The sequence below is a fragment of the Miniopterus schreibersii genome, assembly GCF_964146895.1.
Source record: "Miniopterus schreibersii genome assembly, chromosome: 3".
Lineage (NCBI taxonomy): Eukaryota > Metazoa > Chordata > Mammalia > Chiroptera > Miniopteridae > Miniopterus > Miniopterus schreibersii.
In genome coordinates this window covers 8,549,145-8,562,285 of record NC_138103.1, presented here as the reverse complement: position 1 = coordinate 8,562,285, position 13,141 = coordinate 8,549,145, and the positions used below count along the sequence as shown (strand labels likewise).

Genomic DNA, 13,141 nt, shown 5'->3' with positions numbered 1-13,141 from the left:
GCAGGTGGTGAGAAATGATCAGATGTTGGATATGCTGCAGTTTTCACGGGGAGCTGATGGGTTGAATGTGGAGTGGGAGAGTAAGCCAGGCTTCGAAGATGACTGCCAAGGATGGGGGCCTGGCCGTGGCCTCAAGGAGGCCTTCCTGGTTCCCTCATTCAGATCCTTGGCACCACATTTTAATATAATCATTTGTCTCCTGTTTTTGGTCTCATGTGCCTTTGGTAATCTGATGAATGGTATGGACTCTCTTTGCAGAAAAATACCCATGTGCATTCAATTGAATGGGTGTTTCCAGAACTCCTAGCAGGCCATTCCCGATGTTAGGGACTCTGGGCCACTGTGTATACCCTTGACTGGATGCACAACAGCAGGGGGTGCCAGTCACACCACTCCGGACAGGAAGGGGCCAGAGTCCTGCAGAGCAGTGCCTGGCTGGTGGTTGAGTACAACCTATAAGTTTGTGTCTGAATATACACTGGGTCAGAGCTTTTTTTTTTTAACCCTTACCCGAGGACATTTCATTGATTCCAGAGAGGGAGGAAGGGAGGGAGGAGACGAGAGAGAGAGAGAGAGAGAGAGAGAGAGAGAGAGAGAGAGAGAGAGAGATGTAAGAGAAACACCAGTCGGCTGCCTCCCACATGTACCCCGACTCGGGATTGAGCTGCAACCTGGGCATGTGCCCTGACTGGGAATCGAACCACGACCCTTCAGTGCATGGGATGATGCTCTATCCACTGACCATTGCCGGCCAGGGCCACTGATCAGAGCTTTTGTTGAACCTTCATTGCATAGGTAACAGCCCCACAGTAAGCACTTGGTAAATGTTTGACAAACATTGCAAGACAGTGATGATAAACTTGGCACTTTATAAGGTTCTCCCACCTTTGTGGGGTGCCTTAAGTGTTAATGCCTCCATTTTATAGCCAGAGAAATGAAGTCTCAGTGAAGGGGAGGCAGTGTCTGGTGTCTGACCAACCAGAGTTGGGGTGAGGATTGGCCGAGTTGGTACTAAGTCAGCCTCAGCGATTGTCATCACTGAGCTAGATGTGGTGAAGCTAAGACAGGCCCAGGACCAGGCTCCCATGCCCTGTCCCCCTGCTTGCCCACAGTTCTGCCCTCCATGGATTTATAATCCGGCTGGGATTATAAGGGAGAACCAGAAAGAAAAGATCCTAAATTACTTCCACTTTTCTCCTAGTTAATCCTTAGAGCAGCCCTGTGTGGGAGTCATTAATATCCCCTTTTTACAGACAAGACTAGGCTCAGGGATGGTAAGAAGGAGAGATCAGGGGTGACTCGAAGTCTCCAAATCCCCAGATAATTAGTGAGCAATATGTATAGTTAAATGGTAACAGTTTAGCAGTTAATCATACGCTATTGCGCACTGTATTGTATATAATTTAATACCAATCTCAGGGTTTCAGAATGAGCTGAAGTGAGTGGGGTTGAGAATGTCGGGGACGACTTCATGGAGACTTCAGGAACTGAGCTGGGCCTTGGAGAGGATTTGGGTGGAGGCTGGAGGGGTTGGAGTGGATTTCTGGAAAAAGAGATAGAATGATTAAGGCATTAGGGTAGGACTGAGCGTGGGTGGGGGTGGGGGTGGCTAGGATAGTGCTATTTAAATAATGGAATCTGTAAACGTGAATGTAACTAACGTTCATTGAGGGCTCTCTAGGTGCCAGGTACTGTGCTAGGTCCTTTCCACTGTCACTGCACGCAGTCCACATTCACCCTGGGAGGGCAAGAAAAATCCTCCAGACAGGTACTGACTTTACCTCCATTTCGCATGAGGAACTAATGGCAGTGTTGGGACTTGGAGCCAGGCTGGACTCCAAAGCCCCCTGTTCTTCCCTGCTCAAGTTCAAATTACTCAAAGTGGGCCCACGGGCATTGCCTGGGAGCTTGTTAGAAATGCCCCCCCCCCCCAACCAGAGCCTGCATTTCAGCACAATCCCAGGTAATTGGTGCCCGCATTAGCATTTGAGAGGCGCAGGCTGGTAAAAAGTTTGGCTGGATATATGCTTGTGCTCTTCAAGTCTTTTTGATGACGCCTTCCTCCTGGCAGAGGTGGGTAAATGGGTTTCTGGGGGGTATGAGGTGAAGGCCCAGGGCAGCCCACCACAGGCTGAGATCCCTTTGAAGTCTCCTATTTCATCTAAAAATGTGATAGAATGTTTCATTCCGTACTGTAATATACCAGTGGCCATTTAAATATTTCAAAATGGTTACGTGAGTTGCCTTAGAGGACCCAAGTTCCTGGAAGATGCCTGGAAAGGGTTCCCTTGTATCTCAAATGGGGTGATAATAACCACTTCAAGGCTGCTGTGAAGATCAGAGGGGACTTGTGTGTGGAATCGTTGCACAAACTGTCCCCATCGTATACATGTCCTTCTGGAAGGAGCTGAGCCTCCTCCCCAGACCCAGTGTCCTGCAACCAGCTCTCCTCAGGCCTCAGGCCTGGACTAGGAGCGACTCTCCGGATCACCCAGCCAGGGCGCCCATTGCCTTGTAGTCAGAAAGAGAAGTAAAGACGGAGAGAGACCCAGAAAGGTGAGATGGACAGAGACAATGACCCCCCACATCTGAGGCCAAAGGAGGAAGGTAGCCAGGGAGGCCCAGGCGGAAAGCGTGGGGCGAAAGGAGGCTCACTGGGCGGTACAGGAGCAGAGGCGGCCGGGGCAGGAGGGGGGCCAGCAGCGCCCCCGCCCGAGCAGCTGAGCAGGAGGAGGGAGGGGCTCTTGCATTTGGTTAGGGAGGTTTGGGTCATCCTTGGGGAGGGTTCTGTAGAGCAGCGGGGTTCAAGCCAGGTTTTGACAGTTAAGAAGGAAACAGATTCTTTTTGCCTCCTCTCCATGTTAATCATTTGGGTTTTCACACAAATTGCATTTTTATTACAGATGTCTTGCTTGACATTTAAAACTTAATCCCTGTAATTTGTGACTAGAACCAAGTTGATATTGTCCCTTTAATCCATTCCTTGGACAAAAGTTATTTAAGAAACATAGAAAATGGCAAAGTATTGTTTATGTTATGATCCTGTTTTTGTTTAAAAGGGTATGCGTTTGTGTGTGTGTTTATAAATATGTATATATGTATATTATAAACAAAGAAAAACATCTAGAGGAATATATATCAAATTATAATGGGGATTTTACTAGTATATACATATGTCACTTTCATGTGTAGTTTCATTAATTATACCTGTAAAACATTATATGGTCAGATTATGATTTTTGACATAATTCTTTGAGCGGCAAATGACAGAAACTCAGCTGAAGCTTGTAAAGCAGTAATCAAATTGCCTAGGGGTGGGTCCAGGGGCTCAAACGATGCCATTAGGAATCTCTCTCCATCTCTCAGATCAGCCATCTTCTCTATTGACTTCATTCTCAGGCAGTTCCAGACCCGCATTTCATCAGGTTGGCACTGCAGTGGAAAGAAAACAGCATTTCCCCAAGAGAATCAGCAAACCCAGGGCTGTCTTTCAAGGGCCTAGCTTGGGTTATGGCTCAGCCCTAGGCCAGTAAATCACTGTGGCTGGGGGAAGCACTATGTTGATGGAGGCCAAGGCCAAGGTCATGTGACCCTAGAGGAAAACAAAGGAACTTTCAAGGGCATCTAAAGAAGCCAATAAACTGAAAGAAGGGGCTGAATGGTCCCCCAAGGGGAACCCAGAGCTCTGTTGCCAAAAGGACAGGTGCAAACCCTCAAATGTCTGCTCTAAAGGGATCTTCACTCTCTGGGTCATATATTTTTGTAATGACTGACTTGTTTATCGTAAGCATGCATTTCTCTTGCAGTGGCAAGGGAAAAATGAGATCCCCTCTTAAACAACTGATTTAGGTTGCATCTGGTTATAACAGTTGAGGAAAGTTAATAATGAGTGGGAGAAAAGAGTGAAGCCCAAATCTTGTCCAAGCGCTTGTTTTTATAGGGCATGGGAGGAATGAACAGTGGTGCTGGGGATTCGGCCTTCTTCTCTTCGTAGATCATTAGTTGTGTGTGTTCAAGACCCACTGGGACGTCAGACCATCTCTGGGGCTCTGGGGCTCCAGAGTGATGCTCTGGGGAGCCAAGCCTGCATCAAGGTCGGCCTCTGCCTCTCCGCCTCCTATGCTGTGTGTGCTTCGCCCGGGCCTCAGTAAATGCTCCCCTGCTTTCCCATATCACACTGCTCTGTTTCTTCATTTCAGGGTTACACTAAGGACATGGTGACAGACTTTGATGAGAAACATGATGAGTATTTAATATTGCTTCAGCAGAGGAACCGGTAAGACAAACTGCTCCCCGGCAGCCCTTAATATTAGCCAAATAAAAACCCTATTTAGATTTATTAACAGCACGCAGGCTCTGGTTCACATAGGAGTGGGATGCAGTCACCTCTACTCAGAGGTAGGGAATATTATCTGCAATGCCAGCTCCTGTTTCTCTATTCACTGATTTAATTGCGTCTCTTGATTGAGCTGTAGGAAACTGCTCCACGAGTAAGTACCCCTCCTTGCCTCCTGTTTCTGTTCTGGGAGAAGGTGGGTTTGTCATGAAAAGCTAGGATTTGCCAGGGCCTGTGCATTAGTCACCTCAAGAGCCCAGCCTGTGATCTTACAGGCTGTGCTGGTCTTTTGAAATCTGAGCCTGTAATCATGCCTTGTTATGTAGAGGTGGAGTGATTTTGCATTTGTGTTTGAAGTTGGTCCACATGTCACTTAAAGTTAAGTCAGCATGGATTTTGACTCTGGAGTGCTGGTTCTTGAAAGAGCTGGCAGTAGATGGACGATGCTGTGTTTAGTGACCGAGGTCACAGCAGTGTGGTCTGGTTCAAAAGAGGCATCGCATGCTCAGTGCTGCTGAAGTCTGCAGGGCTGCGGAAGGTCATTTTCAGTTCACTGTGGTTTGTCTCCAGGCCTGGGGCCTGCAGTAAGCTGGGTTTGCAAGCTCAGATGCTAGGAGGGGCCAGGCAGTGAGTAAAGCCCGCTCAGTGGGGCGAGGGCACTGGGAATGTTCACAATCAAGTTGCTCAGCTCAGGCCAGTTGTTGTTTGTGGAAACACAGGCCTGGGGCTCATGGCCTCCAAGGTTGCCAGAGAAGCTGGAAATCTGGGCGTGTGTTGTGAAACCTCCTTTGTTTTAAAATGTTAGTAATGGATTCAAATAAAAGCACGAAACAAACAGAAGAATGCTGCAGGCCCCTGAAACAGACCTGCAGGAGGCGGGAGGGTTGGGTGCTAATTGGACCTCTGTGTTATGGGAATGACAGGCCAGGTAGTCTTGCAGGCCAGGTAGTCTAGGGGTTGTCATCCTGAACATGGATCAGCCCTTCTCTGACTGGCGGTACTCCTGGTGCTTGTCACCTGGGGCCCGAGTGGCATGTCGCGTGGGACAGATTTTTATGTGCAAGATAGTGGCATGTGTTGTAGGAGTTTAGTGTTCCTGCCCACTGGCCCCTTTTCTAAAGTCTGCTGAGACCCCAATATCTGACGACAGCACCTGCCTGCATTTCTGGATGCTCCCTGGTGAGGTCGTACCTCCCCCAGTGGGGAACCTGTGAATAGAAAACTCTCTGGGACCAGCCAGAAATGCCTCCTTTGCTGGAAGGCATTGTCCTCTGCCCAGATGCTCTGTGCCCATCTCCCTCCACCGCCCGGTGGCCTCCAGCTAGAATAGTGGAAGGGTTGTGCTGATTGGCCCCATGTGGGTTTTTTTCATTGTCATGAGTGCCATGGAGCAAAGTGTTTTTTATTCAGTTTCTGGCAGGTGGGTGGTGCCCCCAAACACCTGAGTCAAATACGTGTGACTTCTCTGGGATGAGAGTATCATATGAGCAACTCGCTTCTTGTTAAATGGGGATCAATAAGTCCATGATCAAAGAGGTACCAGCCTATACAGCTGTAGGAGAATGTCCAGTGAGCAGGTTGCAGTGCAAAGGGAGTTAAAAAATATATCAGAACTGAGTTGCCTTAAATTTTGGGGACGTGTTGTCACCAAGAGGGAGCTGGCTTGATGACAGGAAATGAGAAGATAGAACTAAAATTAAACACCTAAAAAGAAAAAAGGGGGGTGCACCTGAGCTCTCATCAGGTGTTGCTTTAAAGGCACCTTTTCTGGAGTGCCAGCCGTGCCAGGCGCCTCGCCCCATTGTCATTTCATTTTTTCTGCCTCCTACCCAGCGAGGCAGATACGGTTATTGCACCCATCATTACAAACAAAGAAGCGGCGACCAGAGCAGTGCAATGTGCCGAGGTCACGCACCCGGGAAGCCGCGGAGCTGGGCTGGCCTTTCTTCAGTATGTTTTGTTTGACATTGTCAGAAATAATCAAGAGGAGAGAAACCTGCCGGCATGGCTGGTGGCTCTAAGCTCATTATGGAGGGAATTTGCAGGAATAAACTGCAGTTTACTTTTACTGGGTAGGAAACGAGCCTCTGAGCTTGACACTGTGCCTAGAGGGAGATAAAAACCCAGGCTGCTGTCGGGCCTGAGAAGGGGGTGGGCGCTGCGTGAGTTCTCAGGACAGACCTCTCAGAGCACAGCTGCCCCCAGGTGCTGGGAGACGTTCTTCTTTCACTCGCTCGGTGGGAGTTGGCGGGGCGCCTTCTCAGTGCCTAGCGTGACCGCCAGTATGAAGAACACTGTGATGAGGAGGACAAACTGCCTCACTGCGCCTTTACTGGAAGGCACAGAAACCCAAGGTAGATGGACTTTAAGCGACAAGGAAACTTACTGGCTTATGAAATTACAACCCCAGGATAATACTCTGGCTTCAGGCATAGTTGCATCCAGGTACTCAAATTATGTCACGGAAATCAGTCATTCTCCATCTGTTGGCTCTGTTTTCCCACACTGGAGTCATCTCCGGCAGGTACTTCCCTCACGGAGGCCCAGACGCCGCATTTACGCCCTCCCTCGAGGGGAAGAGAGTGCCTCCTTCCTAACAGTTCCACAGAAGTGCTGATGAGGGCTCCCATTGGTCAGGCTGGGGTCCCATTTTCATTCCTGAGCTAATCACCCCTTTGTCTGGTGAGGCAGCTTGGGCTGACTGGCCACTCCTTGGCCACCCGTTAAGCTGGGGTGGGGTGGGTCTCACCCACACCGTGTGGAGTAAGGAGTGGTTTAAGTAGGCAGCTATGCCTCTCTAGGGCTCTGATTGGAAGGTGGGGAGAGGGGCCGGGCAGGCAGAAAGAACAGGTGTCTGCCACACAGCCCTTGCCCTGAGGAACTCCCCAGGCCTTGGCAGGTGAGTACCAGGCCACCTCTAACTTGGCCAGAAGAAGCAGAAAGTGGTCATGTGCTCCGGGAGGGGCACAAGGGAGGTTGGGGAGGCTAGGGAGATGTGGCAGCTCCATTTGCCCTGCACAAAGCCTCCCTGAAGACACTTAGTGACCTGGTCACTCACCTTCCCAAAAGATGTAATCATGCCCAGCGGGACTGATGAGAGAGCAAGCAGAGTGACCAAAGGGCTGAGGTGTGAGGAGGGACTGAGGAGCTAATGGCCAGGGGGGCTGTAACACCCACCTCTCAATTGTGGAGGGGGGCCACGGCCAGGAATCCAGAGGGGGTATTATTTGCTTTCTGGAAAAGGTCTTTGAGGAAAACCTGCCCATATGTGAAGTGAACCCACTGCCTCAAGAGGAGATTCAGGCAGAAAGAAGGAAGGAGAGAACCAGCATCCCGTGGGGGCCTCGCATGGGCTGGTCTCTGAGCTGGAGCATCAGCCTGGCCTCCATTCCATCCCCATGACAACCCAGAGAGGCGTCGGCATTCTGGGTCTCATTTCATTTATTTATTTATTTTTATTATTTTAATCCTCACTCGAGGATATTTTTTTCATTGCTTTTCAGAGAGAGTGGATGAGAGGGGGAGAGAGAGAGAGACATCGGTGTGAGAGAGACAGGGTTGCCTCCTCGGCGCGGCCCGACTGGGGATCGAGCCTGCAACAGAGGTAAGTGCCCTTGGCCAGAATCGAACCTGGGGCCCTTCCGTCTGCAGGCTGATGCTCTGACTGCGAAGCCGGACCGGCCAGAGCTCTTGGTCTCATTTTACAGTAGAGGAACCGAGGAGCTTGCCCCAGGTCACGCAGCTGGGAAAGTGGCAGAGCCTCCAGTACAGAGCTGGAGCTTCGTTCCCCACACGACCTCACCGCCGCCCGCACGTATAGGGGTGGGGACATCCTAGAGAACCAGTACCAGAGCCTGTGCGCCACCAGGTTCTGGAAGGCGTGGCAGGCTTTCAGCACCATTGCTCTCTGCTTCTACATGCTTCAGGGCTGGGCTCCAGTGCCACCACTTCCATGACACCCCCAGCTGGGAGCCACGGAACCCTCCTCTGAACCCTCCTTGCTCAGAGCCCTGTGGCATGATACCTGGTAAGGAGACAGGAAACAGTGGGATGGGCTTTGGAGCCTCCCAGACCTAAATTTAAATCCTGGCTGCTTCCTGGGCCCTCTGACCTTGGGCACATTCATCTATAAAACAGGCCAACAGTAGGACTTAAACCCCAGGGCCAGGAAGGAGTGAAACAAGGTACTCGATAGTCCACAGTAAGCCTGCCACCGAGCATGATTTCATCATCATCTTCATCATTTTAGTGTTAAACGTGCCTTCTCCGAGCTGACATCCAGATAGTCCTCGGATGCCTGATCCTTGGAGAACCCTCAGGTGACCTTTGAGTCATGAGGTCCAGAGGAGCCATGAAGCTAGTCCTCAGCGCCTAGAAACCGGGAAAGCTCAGGCCTTGGCCCAGGCACAGCCAGGTTCGTGCGCAGCGCACTGCCTGCTCGCTGAGCTCAGCCCAAGTCCTCTCACCACCTGGGTCCCAGCTTGTGCCCCGGCCACCCAACCATCAAGGGCGTCATGTTCCCGTCACTTCCTTATGACATCTTGTCTCCACTTCCTTTTCTGCACAAAAAAGCTTTCTGTACAAATGACCCAGAGGTCAATACGGCAGGAAGTGGCAATGGTGCCTGCGCTGTGTGTTAGGCACACGGTAGCTGTGTCAGGAAGCGCACCTGTGCCGTCTCTCCTTGCTAGACCTGGCGTTCCTTGGGGCCACTTGTCCCAGAAGTAGGTCTTGAGAGCGTTCCTCACTGCTGGTGCGCAGCATGGACCCCCATGCCCAGGGCTCAGACCCTGATGGCTGGGAGAAAGGGACTCACAGATACTGTGCTGTACTGTGAAACAAACCAAACCCGTAAGAGAATAGTGGGACTGGGCCGCGGGGCGGCAGGGCTCCCTCTTCCATAGGGCAGGGACTCAGTCTGATGTCTTCGAATGCCTTTACCTAGGGCAGCTTTTTATGCAAAGTAGGCTATCAAATTTTTTTTAAACCATTTTTCTTTGATCCGGTGTATCTTACTGATGTGCTTTGCTGCAGCAGAGGAGTTCCTTCAGCGATTCCTTTCACAGTTTGAATAATTATCTCCTCATTTATCAGCTTCATAAATCCACATTTTCATAAATCATCCTGCTTAAAGAGAGGCCCACGTGCAGTGCCAGCCCAGATTCTGGGGAGTTGGATGCCACCATGACCATTAAGGTAGCATCAGGAGACAGGCGGTCTCCAGAGGGAGGTTCAGGCAGACACTTTCTGCTAGGTGGTCAGATTCCGACCTGTCCCCCCAACGCTGGGGCCTCCCAGGGCATGGGCTCCCTGCGGTCCTCTGCCTGGAGACTGCTGGTGCCTTCGGAGGGAGCCCTGTGGCTGTTTGTTCCAGTGAGTGCAGCTAATGCTGTGTTTGGAAATTGTCTCTTAGTTACTTGTTTTCCTTCTGTTTTATGCTGTTGCCTCTCAGTCAGGCATCTCCTAGGCTTCCGAGGCTGGCAAGAGATAAGCAGTCTGTAATAAATGTTCCTGCCATGATGGTTGAAAAGATGGATGTAGCAACAGTTCAAGAAACATTTAAAAACAAACAAAGAAATCACCCATAATGCCACCACACTACCTTAAAACTGACTTGATTTTTACACTTATCATCTTCCATTCTGGGTCCACAACACACTTTCCTCCAACTTTGCACTTAACCACATATGTACCGTGTTTGTTCTGCCATTTTCACCCACTGCTGAACAGATCCCAACCAACACCCCATGTTTAGACAGATTCTTCATAATTATAATGGCTGTATGAGAGCCCAGGTTCCACTTTCCTGCTGTTGGACACTTGGGTTGCTTTCAGGGTTTTGTTATGACTGATCGGGAACAATTTGCCAGAATGTACTTACTGAACATATGGCATTTTCTATAACTCACAGAACCTTCTCAGAACCTTTACCTCTGAGAAGGTTCTGTGAGTTACCAGCAAGTCTAAGTTTGCCAGTTTCAACATCATCTCACTAGCTTTAGAAGTTGTCTTCATTATGATGAAGACTCTGCAGCCAAATTGCTTAAGTTTGTACCCTAGCCCTGCCACCATACTAGCTGTGTGACCTTGGTCCAGTTATTTGACCTCTCTGTGCCTGTTTGCTTAGCTACGAAATGGGAATAATAAATGCAATTATCCCGTAGATGGTTGTGCCGATCCTCATGGCTCACAGTATTCCATATTTGTGAATTCATCTGCTAATTAGAATTTATTTGCAACTCCAAAATCAATACTCTCAGCGCTTTCACAGTCATTCAAAGACATTTGCAGAGTGGCAGAAAATTTTAGTTGCCTGAACCTGGCACGTTGTCCGCCGAGGGGTAGAAGAGGGCAACACGGCCTTCTGGTGTCAGCTCTCACACTGCAGACAGGGTCCTTTCCGCGGCATCCTTTCCACATTCTTGTGCTTTTAGGTGGTGATCCTGCTGTTAAACGGGCCGCAGGCATAGCGCTGAAGTGCTCTCTAGTGCTGCTGAGTACGAGAAGGCTGAGGGTGGTGATGTTTCTTACAGAGAAAGTTCACGTGTTAGGTAAGCTTCATTCAGGGGTGAGTTACAGTGCTGCTGGCCAGGAGTTCAGTGTTAATTCCTCAACTCCATATTAGATAAGGTGCCTTCCTGCAGAAACACTCATACAGCAGGGCCATGTATTGATCAGTTGGTGAAAACGTGGACCAGAGGCTCTCAGGAACCAAACCTGTGTTTTCCCCTAGGAGCCATGTCACTGTTCACTAATTCTGTGTGTGCAGCAACTTTATAGAACGTAACTACCAAGAATATTGCGGCTGGACTGTTGATGTGAAGCATTTAGAACAGAGTTCAGCATACGGAACACACCCTATACGTGATTACTGTTGTTTTCTAAAATTTACATTTTGCCAACTTGGGAGGAACTTACTTAATCACCGGGGAAGGAGGATGCACCCCTGCTGCCATGCTGGTCGTTTGTCTGTTTCTTCTTGTGCGGAAATAAGTCTAGTTGGTGTGGGGTGCGTGAAGGTGTTTGCCATGAGACTGAAGGGCCTGGCGTCAGACGGGAGCCGCTCTGGAGGGTCTGAAGAGGGCACCGCACACCTTTTTTGGTGCATGAGCGGGGAAAGGGCCAGGCCGGAGGTGTGAGGCTGCGCTTTACAGAAAGCTGAACCGGAGACCCGGCTGTGTTCAGGCCAAGGCCCCTTTAGCCTGAGTGTGATAATCGCATCATGAATCTTGAACGAAAACCTGCATTGATATATTTTTAATTGCATCAGAATATAAAATGATGACAGTCGAGATATCGGGGTAAGTGTTTGAGAGCACATTTATTTACTGAAGCAAAACATCAGTCTGCCTGGTCTGCTGAGGGGCTTCTCATTTGTTGGTGTGTTTGTTATGTGAAATCTCTCACAAAGCCTTAGACCCTAAACCACGTTTGCTCACACATTGAACCAAGTGCGGTTGTCCACACAGAGCGGAACTGTGTGGCCCTGGGACTGTCCCTGGAAGCCCCGGCTGTGTGGCCGTAGTGTGCACACTGCCCACTTCCCGTCTCAGCCACTGTGGGGCAAGGATATGCACCCTTATTTGTTGCTGACATGCCCATGTTTGAGCCTCAGAATGAAATCAGAAACACCCCTGCAGGGCCCGAAACAGTCTTCCCCTCGCTGCTTCCCTCTGTGTGTAATGGGCTTCTTAGAGGCTGTTTGTAGAAGAACAGCCGGGGTCCCGCCACCCAGCCTCTGATTATCAGAGCAGCGGCTCTGTCCCTGTGTGGGGGTGGCAGCTCGTCCAGGCTCATATAATGAGGATGAAGCGATCATTTTTCTTGCAGGATATTAAAGCATTTGAAAACCAAGGACCCTGTGCAGCTGAGACTGGAGCACTTGGAGCAGGGCTTCTCTGTCTACGTCAATGGGGCCAATTCTGAACTGAAGACGTCGCCACGGAAAGCCGTCCACCCCAACTTCTCCAGGAGTGCCTCGCATGCTGAGGGGACACACGGTGAGCGCAGGCCCTTCCAGGCCAAGCAGCAGTTCTGTGAACTCATTAGGAACAGTTGAGCCACGTCTTATGCACATAAACATACCAGCAAATAAATAGTTAACTATACCCGTTTGGCCAGAAAGAGAGAGCGTGAGAGTGAGAGAGAAATCCTTTTTTATTTCTTTTAAAACCAGCCTTGGCCTCCACTACCCCAGGGCACAGGTGGCCAGAGCAGTAAATTCCTGGCTTTTATATTTTCTAGTTCTCAAGTGCCTGTAATTTAAGGCAACGTCTAAGATAATTTTGATTACACTGCATTTTCACTCGAAATGTCTTGTCTTCAATACCTAAGACCTGTTTTGATCCCACTGTTCAGCTTTGAATTTAGTTATTCCACGCTCTGCAGGCTTGAAGCCGGTTTCATGTGTCCTATAATAAAAGCACAGAAAGTCCATGAAGTAGAATAGAAAGCACCATTTTGTCTTTCTGTGCCTTTGTTTCTTCATCTTTAAAATGGGACTAACAAGGGTGCCTATACTTACGGTGCCAGAGTGGCCTTCTGAGCGGGCTGCTTTGCCTGAAAGGCTAGTATGCTATGGAGTTACAGGAAGAGGAGTTGGAATGAGGCAGAGCTGGGTTTGAACCCTGTTCTGCTGCTTTCTTGCTCTGAGACCTCCGGCAGTTAGTTCCTCTCTGGCCCTCAGTTTCCTCTCCTGTAAAATGGGGATCATTATGTCCACGTTGCAGGCTTGCCAGGAAGGTTAAATGGCATAAGAAATGTAAAGTTTCTGGCACACAATAATCTTGATTTGTATACTTACCA

General features: G+C 49.7%; 1 protein-coding gene across 5 annotated transcripts in view; it reads left to right on the top strand.

Annotated features, from left to right (window-relative positions):
- KATNIP (katanin interacting protein) overlaps nt 1–13,141 on the top strand; it is a 177,412-nt gene that overhangs the window by 45,790 nt on the left and 118,481 nt on the right. For all 5 annotated transcript variants that reach the window (XM_081133772.1, XM_081133771.1, XM_081133770.1 and 2 more), the window contains 2 exons: nt 4,200–4,276; nt 12,167–12,336. In XM_081133772.1, the coding sequence (XP_080989898.1) occupies nt 4,200–4,276; nt 12,167–12,336 (247 nt within the window). The remainder of the gene's footprint in view (nt 1–4,199; nt 4,277–12,166; nt 12,337–13,141) is intronic.